This window comes from Blennius ocellaris (assembly GCF_963422515.1).
Source record: "Blennius ocellaris genome assembly, chromosome: 23".
In the NCBI taxonomy this organism is placed as follows: Eukaryota; Metazoa; Chordata; class Actinopteri; order Blenniiformes; family Blenniidae; genus Blennius; species Blennius ocellaris.
In genome coordinates this window covers 5,127,245-5,151,498 of record NC_137672.1, presented here as the reverse complement: position 1 = coordinate 5,151,498, position 24,254 = coordinate 5,127,245, and the positions used below count along the sequence as shown (strand labels likewise).

General features: G+C 44.0%; 1 protein-coding gene across 2 annotated transcripts in view; it reads left to right on the top strand.

The window, feature by feature from the left end:
- The window catches only part of arhgap36 (Rho GTPase activating protein 36), a 72,954-nt gene that overhangs the window by 37,776 nt on the left and 10,924 nt on the right, over positions 1-24,254 (top strand). For both annotated transcript variants that reach the window (XM_080518855.1, XM_080518856.1), the window contains exons 3-4: positions 10,842-10,910; positions 22,494-22,801. In XM_080518855.1, coding sequence (XP_080374981.1) covers positions 10,842-10,910; positions 22,494-22,801 — 377 coding nt within the window. The remainder of the gene's footprint in view (positions 1-10,841; positions 10,911-22,493; positions 22,802-24,254) is intronic.

The window sequence follows — 24,254 nt, the reverse complement described above, 5'->3', positions numbered from 1 at the left end:
TGATCCAGGAAGTCGTTCTGCCAAAAGTCAGGAGCCTCAAAGCCTCAAAGGTGAAAACTGGCGGCTGCTGAGGCGAGGAGACGAGGACGAATGGAGGACGAAGCGTCTTCTGCTTCCTCAAACATGTTCCAGACGGGGTCACCGATGGCAGAACGACACATTCTGTGTCTTCTTCATCAATCACTGGGTTTGAAATGATGATGATGATGAAATATGGTTAAATTCAGCCTCTTCGTGGTCAAAACTCTGATCCTCCATAATGTAAACACAACTTGGGCGTGTGCACAACTCGTGATGTCACTCTATTATTGTCAGAAGCTCCGACCAGCAGCGGAAATACCAACGTTTATCGGATATTTTCTCACAGATTGTCGTGTTTTAACATTTTACCCTCGGACCAGTTAGCATAAAAAATGTCCCTAGCAGGGACAGCCAGAGTGTTTTGTAGGTCGAATCTTCATTTCACTAGGACTTTAAAGTCCTATCTCAGGCGAGAACTTGCCCCTTCACCCCACAGATACACCTGCTGGACATTTGTTTCCGAGCCCATAAAGATCTCACTGTGAACGTACGGCCCTGCAGTTCCTCAAAAAGAGACTCTGGACCAATTGAATGAGAGAAATCATTGATAAAAGCTTGATCAATAAAAATACCTCATAGTTCTTTATGTCATAATCCAAGGTTTTGTTTTTGGCAACTTCACATTCCTAACTGGAACACAATGATCGCTCAGGTCTTCTGCGAAAACAAAAGTGTATGTCAGTGTACTGACGTGAGGCTTTAGTCACAATCAGATCAATCAAAGATGATCTACTGGGATGTTTGACGTGAGGACGACTGGACTGGACCAATCAAAGAGTCACAACTTGACTTCAGGTTGTCCAAAGTTGGAGTTGGACAAGACAAATTCATTTGAATTTATTCTAACAACATGATTGTTTCGAAATTCTAATCATTTGAGCATTTTTCCCACTTTAGTTATTATTATTTAGCCTTTTTCTTTATATAACAATAAAGTAAAAAGGAAAAAAAAAGACTAATTCTGGGTGAAACAGTCACTGAAGGAGCTCTGCAGAGTTGCACATTGTCCCAGATATTCCAAAATATATGAAGGAACAGATACATTTGTTGATGAGATTAGACAGTTATCCCTATCTAGAGTTTGTAGAGGTAAACATGCAGATATTATCAGTATTGGGTTCATTTGGAGGCGACACACATAGATATGTACACGAAATGCCGCGCGGCCTATCAGCGGGCGACCTCGCCAAGATGGCGGCGCTGTGGGCACGTCACAGGGGACATCTAGTGTTTTATATCTATGGCGACGCCTCATAACAAACTTCAGCTGAACTGCTGAGTGAGAACAAGTGTCCGGGGAGCCGTTACTCTGTTGGGGAATGTGAGGCTCAGCACACAGCAGGACATGAAGGAAGGAATTAAAACTAGCATGTTTTTTTCTGTCGCAAACCAGTGTCCTCCGAAAACAATAAGAAAAAAATATATATACTGAAACAAGAAAATTAATACTTAAAATAAGCAAAATTAGGACAAGAACATTTTACAAGCCGCATATGACCCAGCGTCTTGAAAATAGCATTTTTGGGCTCAAAACAAGTATTATTTTCTTCTGTTATTATTTTCAAATCTTAAAATAAGAAGACTGGGCTCATGATGCCAGTTCAGGTCCTTTGATTGACGTTCAGTCGTCTTAAAAGGAGAAAAATGCTTGTTTTAAGCCTAACAGTACTTATAACTAATTTTTAATACTCAACGCCAAGACCATTCTAGCTATTAAGAAAATAAAGTAATAATCATCTTAAAACTAGAATAATAATCTTAGCGGACAATTTTGTTTTAAGCAAAAATTACTTATTAGTCAAAAACAAGTGATTTTTCACTTAATTTAAGAAATTAACTTGCCTAGATTTGACTTTTTGCAGTGTGTCAGGTCACAAATATAAAGTCTGACCTCAAACTGAAACTTCCACAAAGGTAGGGCCGGTGCTTATAATGAAATAAAAACAAGATGCAATGACTTGCTTCTCTGATGAACCAAGATTTTCTCGATGATTTGACTGAGTCGACATATCGGATGAATTTCATGAACGATTAGATTCCTTCTCCTCTCCTTCCGCCGGGACCTTCGTTTCAAACCTCTGCCTTCGTCCACCTGAACTCCAAAAGTGTGAACGTCTCACTAATAGAGAGTAAATCTCTCCCACGCCCGGCGGAGTGGCGAGCGGGAGGTTTTCTGTGTTTACAGAGGGAGCGGCGAGGGGGGGGGGGGTCACAGGCCGACGCTTAGAAACAAACACAGCTGATTGTTGAAGTGGTGTGTGTGTGTGTGTGTGTGTGTGTGTGTGTGTGTGTGTGTGTGTGTGTGTGTGTGTGTGAGAGTGCTGGCAGCTTTGCTCCTGTGAGACCAGTCGGTATGTAAGCTGCTTTTCTCAGACTCCTGTACTGTTGTTTTCTCTCAGGGTCATTAACCCTCGACCTGCTGAGGTTCATGATTTCCAACAAACAGAAGAGCCGCAGCGTTTGGAGGGTCCTGATCTCCCTCAGGATCCAGATTACTGAAACGGATGCAATCGCTTTACTCTCACAAGTGTAAATGAGAAACATTCAGATGGATGGTTTGGCAGTAGTGAGGTGGTGAGCACTGTGGCCTCACGGCGAGCAGGTGTCGGGTTTGAATCCAGCCTCTTGCATGTTTTAACTGTGTTTCCTGTTTCATTTCACGATCAACAGACATGGTCGCCAGGTGAATTGGTTGACCACATGTGATTGTGCGTCGGCTCTGAGAAGCTCCAGCCTCCAGTCAGCAGTTAAACCTTTAAAACCTAATTTCTCAGGGCTTAAGACCTATTCATAGTCCAAAACCAAGAACAAAGTTTGCTTGCTGACGTGAGCCGGCAGCAGGAAAAAAAAAAATGTGTTTCCGTCAGGATATATCATGCTCTGAGAAGAGTCCACGCACCCGTGCCACAGGCCACGCCCCCTCGATGCAGGCCACGCCCCCTCGCCGCAGGCACACATGGTGTGAATCGGCATTTGAACTTTTATAATAAAAGAAAAAGTTTATGAGTGACCGGCATGTTGGCCTGGTTTCACCTGCAGGAGATTGTTCAGTCAGGTGCAGGATGTAGCCAATCCGTGCTACAAGCTACATGCTACATGCTAAAGCACTTCAAGTGTGTGCGCACGGCAGTGTGTAAATAGATGCCACCACGCGTGCGATTTTCAGATTCAGTGTGTTTGCCCGTTGCCCGGAAAATGGCCGTCGTGGAACGCTACCTGGACGGCGCCGGAGAGAGGGAGTGACTGAGTTGATGAAAAAGACAGAGGAGGAGGTAGAGTTGGAATTGAGACATGCTATAGCCCAGCGAATGAAGAAGACAGAGGGAGGGTCCATTTTGGTTTGTGAGCCAGCGGAACGCAAACAAGAAAAATCTGACCAATCGCACAAGAGGCACAGCCAGGAGAAATGTCTTCTGACAGAAGAAAATGAGCAAAGAAATGATGTAATTTGTTTGCTCAGACACCCCCCGCCCCGAGGGTCAGGCATCTCTTCATCCTCCCTCTGGAGTATGAATCGGCTATTATGCTCTAATCCTATATTTTCATAATCCGTGGTTTTCTGCCACTATTTGTGTCTCTTGGTGACGACTGGGTTGGAGCATGTAAAGATAGAATCTGATGACATTGATCTGTCATGTCGTTTCAACCGGTTCAAGTTTAAGGTGCTGGAGACGATTGATTGTAAGGCAGGACAGACGCACACCCCAACCTAAGAGTTAATGATAGGTTTTACCAAACCACTGGACTGTGGAAGAAAACCAAAGAAGTCCCAGACACACAGGAAAAACCAGCTTCACACAAAAAAAGGCCCAGCCAGATTCAAACCCTCAGCCTTGTCACTATGAGCGACAAGGCTAATTAGGCTAATAAGGCTAATAACCACTAAACTTTGTGCAGCACAAAGATATCCATCAGGAACACACTCAAACAAATTTACAGTTTCTACAGAGTTTATTGATTAAATTGAAGGTCGACGAATCCAAAAGGTCAAGTTCAGAGGCGGGTCAGCCCTCATGGCCAAAAGTCCAAACACGAGGACAAACATGGGGGAAGTTGTGGGATGTCTCGACACGAGGGAACGGAGACGATGTGGGAACGAACACATGAGGGAAAAGATTTTGTACACGGGAAGATGCAGGTTCAACACAGTGACATCAAGACACAGAGGGAGGACAGATGGGGGGGGGGGGGCTGAGACCAGACGGCTGAGTAGCAACAAAAAACAGGACGGGACAAACAGGGAAGACTTTCCAAAGACGTTGAAGGACAATATCTCGAACTTTAGATATGACCCACAACAGAACCCTGTGGCACACCTCAGTCAGTTACCCAGTTTACCTGAAATCCATTGTACCTGGGGAAAACAACTGCACAGGTGTATATATATATATATATATATGTAGGTAGGTAGGTAGGTAGGTAGGTAGGTAGAGAGGTAGGTAGGTAGAGAGAGAGAGAGAGAGAGAGAGAGAGAGAGAGAGAGAGAGAGAGAGAGAGGCAGGCAGGCAGGCAGGCAGGCAGGCAGACAGACAGACAGACAGACAGACAGACAGACAGACAGACAGACAGACAGACAGATAGATAGATAGATAGATAGATAGATAGATAGATAGATAGATAGATAGATAGATAGATAGATAGATAGATAGATAGATAGATAGGTAGGTAGGTAGAGAGATAGAGAGATAGATAGATAGATAGAGAGAGAGATAGAGTTTGTTGATACAAGGATCCAGAATTTAACTAAAATGTTCCACTTTTCTGGGAGTTTGGAGTTACTTGTGTGTTTCACTCCTAATATGTAAGAGGTGACATTTCTGCTTTCTGCAGATTATCAAAGTGTATTTGACCTGTTTTTGGTTCAGTCTGTTGATTTGGGAATTTTAATCCCAGTATATCCATTTTACATCCACAAAGGAGACATACAGGACGCGTCCCATCTCTCTCACTCGTCAAATCTTATCTTTATTATTGTGTTTACATTATTCGGCAGAATAATTTACAAGAATACTGATTCATTCATTAATTCAAAATAAAGAGTTGCAGAGCTGCTATCTCTTTGCTTTCGCGCATTAATTATTAAAAGGAATTATTGTAAGTTCTCATTTCATTAAACAGATGTAGAAAAGTTGGGTTGTATACAATTGCGGAAAATGGAAACATTACAGATTCAAATAGTGTTAGCTCGTGATTAGCATTTGCCTAAAACCAGGGGTTGAAATCTTGTTATTTTTTCTGTTCATCGATGTTGTTTTGGTTTTTTTATGTCAAGAGATGCAGAAAACTATAATAAAAAAAATTCAAGATCTACCGTGAGCCTGACACTCCTACGGAGATGGAAAAGCCGCAGAATTGACTCAAATGATAATTAATCATCAAATGAGATCAAGAAATGAAGTCAGCTGAGTCCTGGGATCATGTGATGTCCACGAAACGCACAAAGCACTCTGTGAAGAACAAGTGTGGGAATATTCCTTTTTTTTGTTTCTCCGCCCGGCGAATCCGTCACACCGCCTCCTGCTGCGCTCCCTCCCTCCTCGTTCCTCATCTGTCATCGCTTCCTCCTTCACATGTCTTCACAATCCTGTGTGGTTTCGGTCCTGATAACTTCTTCGTCGTTGTGCAACAGAGATTTGAAGGTCATTCTCATACTCTTTTCTCTGAATCCCTGCTCTGCAGGGACCAAGTTCACCAGTTCGGTTGTTTATGCATTTCTTTTGCTCATTTTCCTTTTCTTTTAAACCCCATTTACAAACAAATGAGTATCGTGGGACGATGAAAAGACCGAGGCCATGAATCACTGGACATAATAAATACAGCTGGGGATAAATGATTATTTTTAAAATGATTATTGGGGCGATTATTTAATATAATAGTGGACTATTCTAACGTTGCCTTGGCTCCATTAGTTGACTTTCATTGGTGAACTAACTTTGTTGTAGTGAATCATGATGCTAAGCTAGCAAACTTCAGTCTAATAATGGGTTTCACTGGGAAACGACCACAGCGTGATTGAGCTAACGCTAATCATGAATTGTCAAACGTAAGGTTGAACAGATGCGTCTAATGTTACTACAATCTGCTTGCTACCGTAGCTAGCAGCTCTACACTTTGGTGGTGCTTGTGGCGAGATAGCCGTGTTCTGCTAGCTGTAAGTTATCCACTGTGACCATCCATGCTAGCATTATATGCTATTTCTAGCTAACGTTAGCTAAACACACCTTTTTAGCCACTAGCTACTACCAGTAGCCAAACACAAACACAGTTAGCTAGCACCACCGAGGTGCGCAGAGCTCAAGCTCACGTCGCACAACTGAAAGTAAATGAATTTATCAAACGTTGGCGACGGTAACGTTCCTTCCTTCTGTTCTCCGGCGGTACAAGTAACAACGGGACGCCTCCGCTTCAAACGCTCCACCAGGAAGTTGTGCTGCTGTGACGTGCTAGCTGCATCGTCAAAGACTGCAAATAACTCTGCCTTGACGCTTCTGGCTGCTTTAAAGTCTCCAAACACCTTCGAGGTGGAGCGGCGGCTTGCTGCTGAGTCACACATGCGTGTGGCGAGTGGCGACGTACGGATTTGACGTTGACAATTTTTTTAGAACCGAACTGTCGACGCGACATGCCCAAAAAGAAACCACTTCCAATGTGTAAAATTATTTGTTAAAGGGGGCCACAAATCATTTTAGTGCATCATTAGGCGGCTTAAAGTACTTTTTTTTTTTTCTTTTTTTTTAAACTAACATCCAGGCAAGAAAAGCTGTTTGATCGATGCCATTAACTTCAACCAACAACCAACCACTGATACACAATTGTGTCTTCATTTCCCTTCCCCTTGTCGTCTGGTCTGTCGCCAGTCGTGTGTGGATGTGGATTATTATGTGATCAAACACGGAGGTTGTATGCGGCTGCACTTTCACCAGTGAGAGATCAGCCAGAGCTGGTTGTGGCGTGTGCGTGTGTGTGTGTGTGTGTGTGTGTGTGTGTGTGTGTGTGTGTGTGTGTGTGTGTGTGTGTGTGTGTGTGTGTGTGTGTGTGTGTGTGTGTGTGTGTGTGTGTGTGTGTGTGTGTGTGTGTGTGTGTGTGTGTGTGTGTTGGAGGGATAAAGGGGTCAAATTCTCATGACTGCAGGAAATTAAAGTTTATTTCCAAAGTTCTCCCACCACACACACACACACACACACACACACACACACACACACACACACACACACACACACACACACACACACACACCCTGCTATTTGATCTTGTTTTCCTCACCAAAGAAAGAGGATTTAAATTCTGCGCAGAGCCACAAACAGTTCACACAGCCTGACGTGAGATGCGGGTACCTTCATCGTTCCCTAATAGGGAAAAGACTCAACCTTGAATTAGTGACTTCTAAACATCAGCTCCAGTAACCCAAACAATGGCTGCTTCCACGTAAACCCGGACAGGCGGAGGAGGACGAACGGCCCTTTAAAAAAAGAAGACGATAAAGACAGACTCAAAACAAAACACACGCCGACGTCGTGCTGCTGCAACAAATGAGCCTCGTTGACTTTAGTGGCAACTGATACACAATCTGGAGTTTTAACAGTGTCGACCGCTATTAAAGTCTACTGGAGGTCACCACTGCCGGGAAATCTTCACCACAATTCAATATATGGCTACTGCAAAGCCCACAGTCATCACACTGGGAAGAATTCTCCTTACAAAATAAGAAAAACTTATTACAAAGTACTTTTACCTTGAAATATGTGGGGGTAAATCTGCCAATAAAGGTAAGATTCCTTGTATTAAAGCGTGATTTAGAATATTGAGATCTTAAAATTAGCAATGAAAACTTATTTTAAGCTTTAATTTACTTGTATTTTCAACCGAGGTGTCTTAGATCAAGTCACGAATGTTAAAATCAAGATGATCAATCTAATACAAATAATGCTGCAGCTTGGTAATTGTATGAAATGTAAAATAAACCTTGTTGCTTCTGAAACAAAAAAAACCCCTCAAAAGATAATTTCAAGATTGTTTGAGTCAAGATATTTAAGATGCTTTGCCTTAAATCAACCTCTCTATCCTGCACATATTACTTGTTGGGTGAATTTATCTTTAATCAAATTGAAGTTTTTGAGTTTTTGCAACGTAACTACTTTTTGGATTTAGTATTATTTCTGTATAAATATGAAAAAAAGAGTAAAAGAGCAATTGAAATTGACGCAAACTCATGTTTGTTGATGTTTTCAATGAACTCCTGCAAATATTTGTTACTGCTTTCTTTCATTCCAAATCTTAAAAAGTTCATTGTATGGAAGCAATGAACGAATGAATGAATATTTCTATAGCGAGAGTCATTAACAACATTAAAGAGCCTTTTACCAGCATCAGATGAAGATTTAATTTACCTCTTAGAAAGCTTAGACGCCTAAAAGAGTGAAAATGGTCCGTCCACAGGACATTGAGACAAATTATATTTGCGTATCTTGATGTGTGTCGTCACACAAGAGAGCAGCTGTTATTTATTTATTTATTTAATGTGTTTTGTTTATTTATTAAATTTGTTTTTAATTATTTGATTTGTTTATTTTTTTAAATATATATTTAGTTAGTTAGTTAGTTAGTTAGTTAGTTATTCATGGGGAGGGGTATGGATGCTCTACTTGTTTTCAGTCTAGAGAGCCTAGGAATGAAGATAAACTCAATTTTCTTGGAAAATGTGACTCTCCACATCCTCCCCATAAACTCTTCACACTGGAGGTGCATTTTCTAACACACAACATCAATTATTATGTTTCTTTGTTTTTTTTAAACCATTTTCTGCACTACACATGAACTGCTTCTGCACTATTTGTTGACTTTTCTCTGCCATGTTTATACACACACAGGCCAGGTTGTGTGTTCCTTTGTCCTTCATGTGGAGGACGGTGCGAGTTAAAACGCTGTTCAAACAAATAACAAGTTCTATTGAAATGGTCTCCGGTCTTCTTAGAAGAGAGGAAGAAGCACAGGCACGAGATAATGAGTGAAACTGGGTGACAAAAAGGTCATGTTGTGAGTGAAATGGTGAATAAACACATGCTGGTGTGTGTACATGAAGAGAATACGACATGACAGAGATTTAAGGCGGATCTGGAAAATAAAGAAGCATTATGTGTTTTGTTTTAGCAGGAATGTTGATGATACGAAAGACAGAAGAAATGCGGATGCTTAAGTTAAGAGTTTAAAGTCCCAGTGAAATGTAAAATGCTACTTTGCAAAAAATGATAGTTGGGCTATTACTTCTAAGGTTCCTCCGACTCTGCCCCACCACTGTTGTCGCATAACAAAGTTATTTGAATTTTGAATCTCCAGCCGAGGAAGTCGGGGGAATCCTTCTTCGTGGGCGTGACGTCAAGAGTTGTGCAGATCTCCATCTGTTGTGTTTATATCGGCTTGTTTCCTCTTAAATATCCAAGTTTTTTCCCGCACGGGCGGCGGCAGTGGCTCGCCGTTAGCTCGCGCGGCTAGCGGGAGCCGCTAGTGGCTAACGGCTAGCGGCTAACGGCTAGCGGCTAACGGCTAGCGGCTATCCGCTAGCTCGGGCGGCTAGTAGACGATCAAGTGAAACCTGGACTCATCTTCGGTGATTCCACGCAGTCAGAAAAGTGCTTCGTCATGATCCAGGAAGTCGTTCTGCCAAAAGTCAGGAGCCTCAAAGCCTCAAAGGTGAAAACTGGCGGCTGCTGAGGCGAGGAGACGAGGACGAATGGAGGACGAAGCGTCTTCTGCTTCCTCAAACATGTTCCAGACGGGGTCACCGATGGCAGAACGACGCATTCTGTGTCTTCTTCATCAATCACTGGGTTTGAAATGATGATGATGATGAAATATGGTTAAATTCAGCCTCTTCGTCATCAAAACTCTGATCCTCCATAATGTAAACACAACTTGGGCGTGTGCACAACTCGTGATGTCACTCTATTATTGTCAGAAGCTCCGCCCAGCAGCGGAAATACCAACGTTTATCGGATATTTTCTCGCAGATTGCCGTGTTTTAACATTTTACCCTTGAGGCCAGTTAGCATAAAAAATGTCTCTAGAAGCGACAGCCAGAGTGTTTTGGAGGTCGAATTTTCATTTCACTAGGACTTTAAGGCCGATTCATGCTCCATAAGAACAAGACGGAGGATCGGCATCCTGCCGAATAAAATGACGTCACTTCCGTCTGCGAGCTCCTTCTGGCCGAACAAATGAGTTTGGGCAGTTCCAGCCGTCCTGGTAAAACGGTGTAGAAGCTGCTCTGCTGAAACTTCTGCTCTGACATGTGCTGCTCATGGTGTTCCAGCTCTCTAATCACCATCAGTCATATTTTAATCATATTTAGCTTCTAACATCGCTACTGTCTGAGAACCGTAGCTCGTTAAAATGCCGTGATGCACCTGAACGCATCACTCAAAGCGGCTCCTGCAGTTAAAACCAGACCAACATGGCGGCTCAGACACAAACTCTTTTATTACTGAAACAGTTCAGAGGAATGTTTCTGACAGCACAGGAGGAGAGAAATAAACTGTAGTTGAAAAGTGAAAACGCCAATTCACAGACGTGTTGCTACTGTGTGGAGGCGTGGCCTGTGGTGAGGGGGCGTGGTCTGTGGTGAGGGGGCGTGGTCTGCGAGTTCGGCAGCTTGCTGACGTCACTGCCGAACTTTCGTCTCGTTCTTATGGCTTCAAAAAGGGAGTCTGCAGGGGCCTTAATGATTGTTTTCTTTACACCCCCCCTCTCTCTCTCTCTTCCCACAGAAATACGCAAGCGGAGAAAATCTTTACGCAGGAAGTTTGACTCATTTTCAAAGGAAAAGAAAGAGCGAGGTAAGTTCATCACTCCTGTGATGAGTGTTTCCCCTGACCTGTTCCAGTAAATGTTTTTATCCAACACAATGTTGCTTCAGTGTCTCCGAGCTGAACCCCCCCCCCACACACACACACACACACACACACACACTGATGAGTCAAGCCTGCTTCATTGTTGTTCTGCCTTGTTTAAAGCATAAAACAACACAGTCCCACATTAAACCAAAGCTTCATTCAGTTTTGTGATTCACTCTTCAGCTCAAAATCTGAACACCAATGTGCTTTGCTTGTTTTGAAACCATTTTTCTTCGTCGTTTACCAAAATATCTGAGGGTTCGCGTTGTCCATGATGAATTAGTGCAAGTTACAATGTAAGGGGATTGTTAATTTAGCCATTTTCGTATTGCGTCATCGATCTGTATGACAGTGGCAGCAGTGAATGAAGTTCGGAGGCGAACTTGTCACCAAATATATTGACTAATAGTTATAACTGTTGTGGTTCCCTGAGCAAGGCACTAATGCTCAGGTTGTGTCAGACAAGGCCTCCGGACGACTTGGCCTGGAGACAACAAGACACGCTGCGTCAATGCTCTCATGCTGGAAAAGAAATGTGGAACTGAATATAACCAGCACAATAGTAAGTGTTGTTCGAATCTCGGGGTAATGTGATTACATCGAAGAAGAAAAGCATAATGTATAAAGATCCCAAACAGAACCTTGTGGTACACCTCGTCCATCAAAGACACTTCAAGTGAAGTAAAGACAAACAGGTTCCAGAGTAGAGAAGTATGAAAATGGTGATGTCATCGCCACACCTCTCAAACCTGATGACCCCTAACGTCACAAAATGATGTCATCGCCACACCTCTCCAACCTGATGACCCCTAACATCACAAAATGATGATATCATCACCGCATCTCTCAAACCTGATAACCCCTAAGGTCACAAAATGATGATGTCATCGCCGCACCTCTCAAACCTGATAACCCCTAACGTCACAAAATGATGATGTCATCGCCGCATCTCTCAAACCTGATAACCCCTAAGGTCACAAAATGATGATGTCATCGCCGCACCTCTCAAACCTGATGACCCCCAACGTCACAAAATGATGATGTCATCGCCGCACCTCTCAAACCCGATGACCCTTAACGTCACAAAATAATGATGTCATCGCCATACCTCTCAAACCTGATAACCCCTAAGGTCACAAAATGATGATGTCATCACCGCATCTCTCAAACCTGATAACCCCTAAGGTCACAAAATGATGATGTCATTGCTGCACCTCTCAAACCTGATGACCCCTAACGTCACAAAATGATGTCATCGCCACACCTCTCAAACCTGATGACCACTAACGTCACAAAATGATGATGTCATCGCCGCATCTCTCAAACCTGATAACCCTTAACGTCACAAAATAATGATGTCATCGCCATACCTCTCAAACCTGATAACCCCTAAGGTCACAAAATGATGATGTCATCACCGCATCTCTCAAACCTGATAACCCCTAAGGTCACAAAATGATGATGTCATCGCCGCACCTCTCAAACCTGATGACCCCTAACGTCACAAAATGATGTCATCGCCACACCTCTCAAACCTGATGACCACTAACGTCACAAAATGATGATGTCATCGCCGCATCTCTCAAACCTGATAACCCCTAAGGTCACAAAATGATGATGTCATCGCCGCACCTCTCAAACCTGATGACCCCTAACGTCACAAAATGATGATGTCATCGCCGCACCTCTCAAACCTGATAACCCCTAAGGTCACAAAATGATGATGTCATCGCCGCATCTCTCAAACCTGATAACCCCTAAGGTCACAAATTGATGATGTCATCGCCGCACCTCTCAAACCTGATGACCCCTAACGTCACAAAATGATGATGTCATCGCCGCACCTCTCCAACCTGATGACCCCTAACGTCACTGAACAACAAGAAGGTCTCGAGATCAGGGGTTCGGTCCTCGAGGGCCGGTGTCCTGTACGGTTTAGCTCCTCCCAACTTCAGCACACCTCAATCTGATGATGATGTCATCGCCAAGCTCGTAAACAAGTAACGAGGTCTGCATTCAGGTGTGTTGTGACTGTGAGAAACATAGTACATGCAGAACACCGAATTCTAGATCACGCCGCAGAAACTCCTGATGCAATCAGGCGATACGTCAGATCTCTCGATTTCTCCGTTTTTGGTATATTTGTGTGGCAGAGTCACAGCGCCCCCTATTGGCCTGACATATGTACTACAACTTTTTGAGTAGTTTTCGTGTGGACGGGGAAACTTTTTAAGAACGATGGGGGAAAGTTCTTTTTGGCTCGTGTGGACAGGACCCCCCCCCCCCCCCCCTCTCTCTCTCTCTCTCTCTCTCTCTCTCTCTCTCTCTCTCTCTCTCTCCTATAAGCCATGCAGCCCATTGCTTGCCAATGTGACCCCCCCACCTCTCATAAAGAGATGTTCTCTGTTCTCAGGTGATTATCACCGCAGGATGAGGTACGAGCCAAAACTCACAACACACACACACACACACACACACACACACACTCTCCCAGGTAGTGTGTGTGCGTCTCTTTAAATCCCGCCTCCAGCCTCTTACACACTGGGACTTAGCTGCAGCTCACCCTGCTAATCAAAACACAGAACATTGGGACCTGGCAGCGCTCCTGGGGCTGGAGGCCCGGTGGCGGCGGCCTCAGGGGTCGGCAGGTAGCAGATTACAAGTAACTGGATTACAGAGTGGTAACTACGAGCTCTTCGCAGCGGCTGCGGGGGAAAGAGTAACACAGTGTGAGTGTGTAGTTTTAATGTAATTTGCATGTGTTTTCACCCCGGGGTTTACGCAGAGGACAGCCAGAGTTGAATAAACACTGGATTTAATTTGAGATGATGCCTCAGAGGAGCAGGATTATCGTCCAGCTGCTGGTGAGGAAACAGAAAGTGAAGTGATCATGGCCATGATAAGTATCTTATTATCTTAGTAAGAAACTGTGGCCTAAGGACCAGAGTTGTTCAAGAAATAAGCCGATTAAATCCCTGAACTCTCCTGCATTCCAGTTGTCTCTGAACTCAGAAAAGTTATTTCCTTGGGAAGACCCGGCTGCGGAATTTTGACCGAGGAAGGGAAGCGATTTCTAAACTACCACGCCTCCATGCCGCCGACTGGGAATTCCGACTTACGAGGACAACTGGAAGACGTATCCGTGCCTCAAGTCCATTCTTAGAACGACGCAGCGTACAAAGCCTCCAGAGATTCTTAAGACTGCGTAATCTGCACCGTAATTCCAACCAAATTCAACTGTTTACAGGTCATTCCAGGCTCCGGTTGCTTAGCAACTGTGAGAGCGCTTCTAAAACAAAGGAGAATTTATAATGTTGTGATGCAGGTTGTGCTTAAGTGGCTACAAATACTTTTAATACTCCACACATTTATGTTCATGTGCTTCAGTTGAATAAGATTGAATGGCATGAATGAGTTTTCTTGTACATAACCCCCATAATGCACGGCACATAACTCACAAATTACCTTTTGTACTTTGATTGAACCCCTGGATTGTGAAACAGAAATCGAAACCTGCTATTTGAAATCAGATAGACAGAGTCAGAAAGTCTGATCTAATTGTCTGCTGCCATTATATTATCATTGAGAGAGAAAACCAAAAATTTCACTTTCACTTGTTTGGAAAAATTTAGGAGCATTAATTCAAATGTTTAAAAAAATATATATTCTAAAGTCGTGATGATAGGTAGGTAGGTTGGTTGTTTGTTTGGTAGGTGGGTCGGTTGGTTAGTAGGTTGGTTGGTTGGTTGGTAGGTAGGTAGGTAGGTAGATTGGTTGGTTGGTCGGTAGGTTGGTTGTTTGTTTGGTTGGTAGGTAGGTCGGTTGGTTGGTTAGTAGGTAGGTTGGTTGGTTGGTTGGTTAGTAGGTAGGTGGGTAGGTTGGTTGGTTGGTCGGTCGGTAGGTTGGTTGTTTGTTTGGTAGGTAGGTAGGTCGGTTGGTTGGTTAGTAGGTAGGTTGGTTGGTAGGTAGGTTGGTTGGTAGGTAGGTAGGTAGGTTGGTTGGTAGGTAGGTTGGTAGGTAGGTAGGTTGGTAGGTAGGTAGGTTGGTAGGTTGGTTGGTAGGTAGGTAGGTAGGTAGGTTGGTTGGTAGATAGGTTGGTTGGTAGGTAGGTAGGTAGGTAGGTTGGTTGGTTGGTAGGTAGGTTGGTAGGTAGGTAGGTTGGTAGGTTGGTTGGTAGGTAGGTAGGTAGGTAGGTTGGTTGGTAGATAGGTTGGTTGGTAGGTAGGTAGGTAGGTAGGTAGGTTGGTTGGTTGGTAGGTAGGTTGGTAGGTAGGTAGGTAGGTAGGTAGGTTGGTTGTTCGGTAGGTAGGTAGGTTGGTAGGTAGGTAGGTAGGTTGGTTGTTAGGTAGGTAGTTAGGTTGGTAGGTAGGTAGGTTGGTTGGTTGGTAGGTAGGTAGGTAGGTAGATTGGTAGGTAGGTTGGTTGGTTGGTAGGTAGGTTGGTTGGTTGGTTGGTTGGTTGGTTGGTTGGTTGGTAGGTAGGTAGGTAAGTAGGCAGGTAGATTGGTAGGTAGTTTCGTAGGTCGGTTGGTTGGTAGGTTGGTTGGTTGGTAGGTAGGTAAGTAGGTAGGTAGGTAGGTAGGTCGGTAGGTAGGTAGGTTGGTAGGTAGATTGGTAGATTGGTAGGTAGTTTCGTAGGTAGGTTGGTTGGTAGGTAGGTAGGTTGGTAGGTTGGTTGGTTGGTAGGTAGGTAGGTTGGTTGGTTGGTAGGTAGGTAGGTTGGTTTGTAGGTAGGGAGGTAGGTAGGGAGGTAGGTAGGTAGGTAGGTAGGTAGGTAGGTAGATTGGTAGGTATTTCATAGATAGGTAGGTAGGTAGGTAGGTTGGTAGGTAGATTAGTTGGTAGGTAAGTAGGTTAAGAAAGTTAAGGAAATGCAAAATATAGGTTTAAAATGCAAAAGAAAATAACAAAATAAGCCTTAAACATGAAACTAGGGATGTATTCGAGTTAAATGTAGAACTTTTACTCCATTTTGTACCAAATAAATGCAGAAAACAAATAAAATATTATCACCTTCAGGTCAACCAAGACATATCAATTGTTTTATAACTGGTTAAAGGATTAAACACTGATGAAACTGTAAACCTTCACTGTCCCATTAACTTCTCTGCTGGTCTCTGCGCCGCCGCTGCCAAGCTACTGAATCCTCTGCTGTTTACTTTAAACAAGCAAACAGCTGAGCGGAGGTGAGTCACTGTCACAGACGTGGCCCACAAGCAGAGAGAGTCGGGGGGAAGTTCATAAGAGTTTATGTCTCAACGAATTCACGGCTGACGGATCCAAACACGGGTGAGAAAGAGTGCAGAAGACGAACGGCTAAAACACATCAGGAGCTGCCGGAGGTCTGAGTGTGAATCGAACGACACGATGGGAAGTCTTTATACACATAAACTATGACACAGATTTCACAGACGGAGACTTGACGCGAACACCGCTGGTTTAATGCCAGCGAATTTGGCACGATGTCAGTGAGGCAGGCTGCCGACAGACGTCAGGCCCCATAAGCCCGGCCGCACTCACCATATAGGACAGTACGTGAAGTGCGCAAGACACACTAAAAGACAACTGGCCAATAGAGGGAGTTCAGTCCTGCTGGCAGGATAACTTGGGGGTTCTGGTCTAAGACGGCATCGCCATCCTCTCTGAAACTGTAAGAGAGTAAGACGTACTCTTTAAGTCCTGAGTTGAGGGATCATCCATTCATCCATGCCTGCTTCATCCAGCTGAAGGTCACAAAGGGATCAAGCCTCCCCAACATGAAGCCAGAGCTGCAACATGAAGCCAGAGCTGCAACATGAAACCAGAGCTCCAACATGAAACTAGAGCTCCAACATGAAACTAGAGCTCCAACATGAAACTAGAGCTCCAACGTGAAGCCAGAGCTCCAACATGAAACTAGAGCTCCAACGTGAAGCCAGAGCTCCAACATGAAACTAGAGCTCCAACGTGAAACCAGAGCTCCAACATGAAACTAGAGCTCCAACATGAAACCAGAGTTCCAACATGAAACTAGAGCTCCAACATGAAACCAGAGCTCCAACATGAAACTAGAGCTCCAACATGAAACCAGAGCTCCAACATGAAACCAGAGCTCCAACATGAAACCAGAGCTCCAACATGAAACCAGAGCTCCAACATGAAACTAGAGCTCCAACATGAAACCAGAGTTCCAACATGAAACTAGAGCTCCAACATGAAACCAGAGCTCCAACATGAAACTAGAGCTCCAACATGAAACCAGAGCTCCAACATGAAACTAGAGCTCCAACATGAAACCAGAGCTCCAACATGAAACTAGAGCTCCAACATGAAACTAGAGCTCCAACATGAAACCAGAGCTCCAACATGAAACCAGAGCTCCAACATGAAACCAGAGCTCCAACATGAAACCAGAGCTCCGACATGAAACCAGAGCTCCAACATGAAAATAGAGCTCCAACATGAAACCAGAGCTCCAACATGAAACCAGAGCTCCAACATGAAACCAGAGCTCCAACATGAAACCAGAGCTCCAACATGAAACCAGAGCTCCAACATGAAACCAGAGCTCCGACATGAAACCAGAGCTCCGACATGAAACCAGAGCTCCGACATGAAACCAGAGCTGCGACATGAAACCAGAGCTCCAACATGAAACCAGAGCTCCAACATGAAACCAGAGTTCCAACATGAAACCAGAGCTCCAACATGAAACCAGAGCTCCAACATGAAACCAGAGCTCCAACATGAAACCAGAGCTCCAACATGAAACCAGAGCTCCGACATGAAACCAGAGCTCCGACATGAAACCAGAGCTGCGACATGAAACCAGAGCTCCAACATGAAACCAGAGCTCCAACATGAAACTAGAGCTCCAACATGAAACTAGAGCTGCGACATGAAACCAGAGCTCCAACATGAAACTAGAGCTCCAACATGAAACCAGAGCTGCGATATGAAACCAGAGGTCCAATATGAAACCAGAGCTGCGACATGAAACCAGAGGTCCAATATGAAACCAGAGCTGCGACATGAAACCAGAGCTCCAATATGAAACCAGAGCTGCGACATGAAACCAGAGGTCCAATATGAAACCAGAGCTCCAACATGAAACCAGAGCTCCAATATGAAACTAGAGCTGCGACATGAAACCAGAGCTCCAATATGAAACCAGAGCTGCGACATGAAACCAGAGGTCCAATATGAAACCAGAGCTCCAACATGAAACCAGAGCTCCAATATGAAACCAGAGCTGCGACATGAAACCAGAGCTCCAACATGAAACCAGAGCTCCAACATGAAACCAGAGCTCCAATATGAAACTAGAGCTGCAACATGAAACCAGAGCTCCAACATGAAACCAGAGCTCCAACATGAAACCAGAGCTGCGACATGAAACCAGAGGTCCAATATGAAACCAGAGCTCCGACATGAAACCAGAGCTCCAACATGAAACCAGAGCTCCAACATGAAACCAGAGCTTCATGCAACATGAAGGTCGTGGTTAATTCTGCTGCCGCTCAGTGAAGAAATATCCCTGGTTGAAGTTCCTGCTGTTCTTTCTTCGTGTCACAGTCTAAAAAGTTTCTCTACATCTTGAGAAGAGTTGAAAACAGTGTGAGACTCTAATAATGAACAAAGTTACTGCCACACCTGAGCCGGTGTGGGTTTGTTCTTAAGTCCATAACTGTTGATCGGCCACAGTTTAGTAAACGACTGCTTGTTGTTCTCATTAGCTGCATGTGCTGACAAGTCAAGAAGCTTAACTGTGATGAAGATGTAATGAAGACGCACGTGGAAGGAAGGGGAGTGGGAGGCTCCAATGCAGCCAGAAGCACAATCAGAAATCAGGTGGAACTTTAAACATCCGCTGAGATTTTTTTCTATAAAAGTTGAGAAATCCCACCAAAGAGCAAGCTTGTGCTTGCCATTATATAGATTATATTATATTACAGTATATAGATACAGAAGTGTTGAAACTCAGTGACTCTGTTTGAACACGTTCTACTGAAGATATGACCGTTTCTAAAGTTCAGGAGTTGAGAAAATAACGGATCGACCTCCCAGCACCTGAGTTATTTGTGGCCGACGCCGTCGTGTCGCTTTAAGGCTTTGCCGGCATCCTGCCAGGCGCCTCGCCTGTCTGACCCGCTGGTTTCTCTTCTCAGACACGTGTCCAGAAAGTCTGTGAGCTTCCATCCTTTCTTGCCTTGCTACACATATTTCTGTGTATTTCAGACAATGTGGGGGACGCCATCAGTTTCACGAGATCCAGTGTCCCTATAGACGTCATGGCGTTTTATAAAACACTTTACATTCAGATACTTTATGTTGTTGACTTCTGGTTTTCGTAGCACAAAAACGGCTTGAATTTTCATTCTGTAGCTTTGATTTTAATTTCATCAATGATTTTTGACACCACATTAGAGTAATTAGTGGAAATTTTATAAAAAATTTGACCCGTTTAAAGACTGAAGTTTTGAAACGTACAGTTTTAAGACACTACAATCTAAAGTTTACTTGCTCACTGAATCGCTGAAGCTGATATTGAGCAGTGCTTTAAATAATTAAAATCATCCAAAGCTTAATTAGTGCACTACAGCCAGTGTAGTCACATATTGAGAAGGTTTGATATAATATTTTTAAATATAATAAATAATAATAATGAGAATGTTATTATTGTTATTATTTCAATAGAGACAATGGTTCAGAGACAGTAGCTCTTCAGTGCTTCATCTCTTGTTTATCTTTAATTAAACTGCAATAAGTTCATTCAAACATTGTTTATTCCAGATGTGTTGCTTGTGTACTAATCCAGCAGTAACATATACTTTATGATGCATTAACAACACTTACTGAGACTTATTGTGTATTCCACTTGTTTTCAGAACTGGGAATTCCCAGTTGTATTGGGAGTCGACGATGGGAAGTTCTAAAAGCCAAAATTCTTTGAGGTCCAGATTTCAGTGTAGAAACAACACTACAATTTAGTGTTTCATTTCCTGCAGCAGTTTTCTTTAACTTAATGTCTATTGATGTGACATTAGAAAGATTTTGTGAACTAAATACTGCAAAATGTTCTTTTTATTCCTTTTGTTATTCATTTCTTATAGTGAAATCAACTGAAATTCTAAACCTGATTTGTCCATGAAACTAATGTATCCTGAGGGAAGGCAGGGCTTCCCCTTTTTGTGTATTAAACATCATCGCACTCGGTAAGTCTGGACAAATATGAACCGAGGCAGGAGTAGTAGGAACATATATGATCTGTAACAATATTAAAAAGACAAAAAGAATACAACCGTAAACACCAATAAAACTACTGAACAATGTGAAGTCTATAAAACCAAAAACAAACCAAACGTTAGGGAAAGTTAACCAAACTAATGAGCTGAACCTCACCTGATTCAGAGAAAGTGCATGGTGCTACGTTTAGGGGAAACTATAATGATTATGAGTCATTTGAGAGGACGTCATAGAACATGTATGTTTAGGCAGAACTACTTGAGAGCCTATTTGAACACATAGCGGCCAACTGTATAAAAAAAAACCATACCAGTTCACCCCCTGAACATCCACACTCAATACTGAACCAATGGGACAACATGTACCTTTCACACCTGGAAACACAGGGGCTCAGGGCGCATTTCCCCCTCGAGAGCGACCCTACCCCAGTGACAAGACAAGGATAAGTTAACAAATACATCAACGTCATTGCGTTTGAAAGTTTAAAACGAAGAGGAACGTCAGTGTCAAATTCCCATTGGGAGTTCTGAGACAACTGGACTGGACCATTAAATCTATCTTAGTATTGAGCTGGATCCATGACACGTTCCGCACCAGACCCTGCTCAATGCTGAATTCACTTCTTGAAGCACATTTTAGGGTTAACCCTAACCCTAACCCTTCAACAGTCGCTACAGGCTTTTCACAATCATTCCCTCCTGCAGTCCCTCTGCTCACCATCAGGGGAAAGTTATGAATCAGCGTCTTGGACCACGACGCTTTGACTTATGTCCACAGTGAGACGAGAAAATCAACTGATCACCTTGGGATTGGAAGACGACCCACGCTCCCACCTGAACCACGATCTCCCCTTTAAAACCTATAAAGACTTCCCACGATGGCGAACACTGGAAATGCTGTTCGGCTTCACTGAGCACGAACCAATGAACTCAGCAACTTGGCCGGAGCCTATTTCCATCCCATAAGTCATCACCGGTGTGGCTCAGGTGGTACAGAAGGTCGTCTTCCAAGCCGACGGTTGGTACTTCAGACCTCGTCTTGACCCGTCGATGGCACAAGACCCCAAGCTGCTCCCAGAAACGCACTATTTTCACACGGAAAGTTCCCTGATCATTGAGTCAGTCTTGTTTATTTGTACTTGTCCACGTCCAACGTAGCAGCAATTCCAGATCTGCTACGATGTACTGGAGGAAGAGGGTCGTTCTTATGATGTCTGAGCTTCTGCAGACGACACGTTGTTCTCTCTTGTACAAGTTACACTCTCCCAAATTGGATTGTGTCTGTCTTTCCCTTTAATCCTATCCATTGTTTTTTCGTTGTTCTTCAAGTCTGCTTCTCTAACTGGATTGGACCTGAGTGATATCCTCGATGGGGGAGGGTACGCACGGACCGGTCATAGGTTCAACCACGAAACTCACGCGACGTCGGCCGGCGGCTTCACTCGTGTTGCCTGCGGCCGGCGTCGCCACCGCCGCTGCGCTAAGCCGGTGTCAGTCTGAGTGTGATGTCTGGTGTGCGGCTGCGGCTGCTCTGCCTGGATTAACCCTCCCACCCTTTACCCGCCCGCCCCGTTCTGTCTATTCTTGTGCCGCTCGTCCGCTTGAACTCCTAATCCCTGGTGCTCCAGGTGATTACTGTATTCTCAAGTTAGCCACTTCGTTTCTGCATCGCGTATAAACAGACGTCGGTCTTAACGTCCCTCAGCCTCATCAGTCGTTATCTGTACACTGGTTTCCTTTATATTCCCTCGGCTTCTATACCCAGCCTCCGATCTCCGACTCCTTTAATCTCCTTTATTGTGATTGTCTTCACTCGATCTGCTCGTATCGAGTGAAAACCTGTCGATCAAACATCGCCGCTACAAAATGTGCAAAAACCATTGTATCCAGACCTTTTTGTAGTTTTGCACTTTATTTTTTTTCTGGAGACAAAAAGGGTCTCGCCCTGAAAGATGAAAGTCCAGTCGTTTTCCTGTTTGGATTTCAGAGGCGATCAGCCGAGAGGAACGTGTTCTGTAAACAACATGGGAACTTCTCTTCACAGACGGTCAACTGAAGAGGCTCTGCTTCTGGTTTTTAGCTAACCCTTTGTAATCTAAGAAATCTTCACTGGGGTCCTAAATGTCTCTGGAAATATCTGTAAATTGAGGTAAAATATGTAATATTCAAACACTGACACAGTTTCCATTTGTTTCTGCCGTCTGTAATTGTATGAAGTACAAAGTGCTCTCTCTTATTGTCACACTCATTGACAGAACATTGACTGGGGACGTGGTGCAGTGACATCAATCCTTCCTCCGCAGAGTCTGCTCCCAAGGCGTTTGGCATCCCGCTGTTCCAGGTCATCGCCAACGACCGGGCGTACAAGCGGCGGCAGGACGCCCTGAAGGAGAGCCGGCGGGACTGCCTGGACCTGGAGGCCAGCATCCTGCGCTTCAGGGCCGAGAAGTGGCAGTTCTTCAACGGGAACAAGCCCCTGGTCGGCTCCTCGTCCATCGCCGGGGGCGGCCCCGCTTCGCCGTCCGCGAACTCCGTCGCTCCGGCGCCACTCTGCGACAACAAACCGCTGTCGCCAACGTTCCTGGACAACGGCGGGCGAGGACAGAGGAGGGTGAGTGAGGGGCCGGGCTGGCGTGAACAAGCGGAGCCGTGACATCACGGCCTGTTTCTGTGGAGTCTGGCAGCGTGAGCTCATCTCCACCTGAAACCTGCCCCGTAAACATTTTTGCAACTAATTATTCTATTTGTCCCCAGGGTGACGAGATTGTACCAAAAAAAAAGAAAATGCTAACGCGTGTGTTTGTATTTTCATCCCAGCATGCGGGCGCTTAAACCGTCGCCGCATGAGGCCGCCACGGCCTGTGATTGTCGTCACACTGGTGGTTATGTAAAGCCTGTAATGAGTGTTATTACATCGTTACAGCCACAGAAACCAGCAGTCGAACCTGAAGCGGCGATCAGGCGCAGCTCACAAGAGGCGTCTGGATGGGCCTGGATTCAGCCGCGTGACGATTAGCCTCTTTTATCACCGTGGATCACTTCGTTGTTCACAGAAGTTCACATGTCGCAAATTGATTTGTTCAACTTGGTAACGCGTTGAAACGAAGAAGCTTAACCAAGTTCTTATTGTGTCATTCGCAAAGAAAAATAGCAAATTTGAACGAACCCAAGATCTTAAATATTTGACATTTCTTTCCTGTTTTCATAAATCAAAGCGTTAATGTTAAAATTGAACGAAAAACAAAAGGTGACAGTATTCAGGAACAATTCAATATGTCAAAATATAACAAGATTTATAATAATAGTAATAATAATAATAATGATGATAATAATTAAGTTGTTGCAAAGTTATTTATTTAATATTTTTTTACAACTTAATTAATTAAACAGCATTCCAATAAAATAAAATAAATAACATTATATAAGATCAAATTAGATAAGTAGCTTTGAATAATTTAAGACAGCATAATAATAATAATAATAATTATTATTATTATTATGACTACTACTACTTTCTAACATAAGAAAAGAAGATAAAAGGATTTAGTATTTGTTTATGATAGAAGCTCCCAGTTCCAGTGAGGCTGAGTCACAGTGACGTCCAGTGAAGAGATTGAGGCTCCTAGTCTGGAACGTTTGATTCCACTGGACAATGAAGGAGGAAGTGAAAAGAAAGAGATGGTGTGAATGAGAGCAGTTAAAGGACTCGTCACTCCCTTGTTAAAACATGGATGTTGGTGTTGGACCTGTTTTGTTTGGGCTCTTTGTCCAAACCGACTGACGTCCAGAACTGTACAACTGATCTGTGATCAGATCACATCCCTGGTTCCAGAGGACTCCTCTCACCCCGTAGCACTCCTCTATCACTCCTGTTACCCATCCATCACTCCTCTATCACCCCTCTATCACTCCTCTCACCCCTCTAGCACTCCTCTCACCCTTATATCACTCTTCCCACCCCTCTATCACTCCTCTCACATCTCTATCACCCCAGTATAACGCCTCTCACCCCTCTATCACCCCTCTATCACTCCTCTCATGCCTCTATCACTCCTCCATCACTC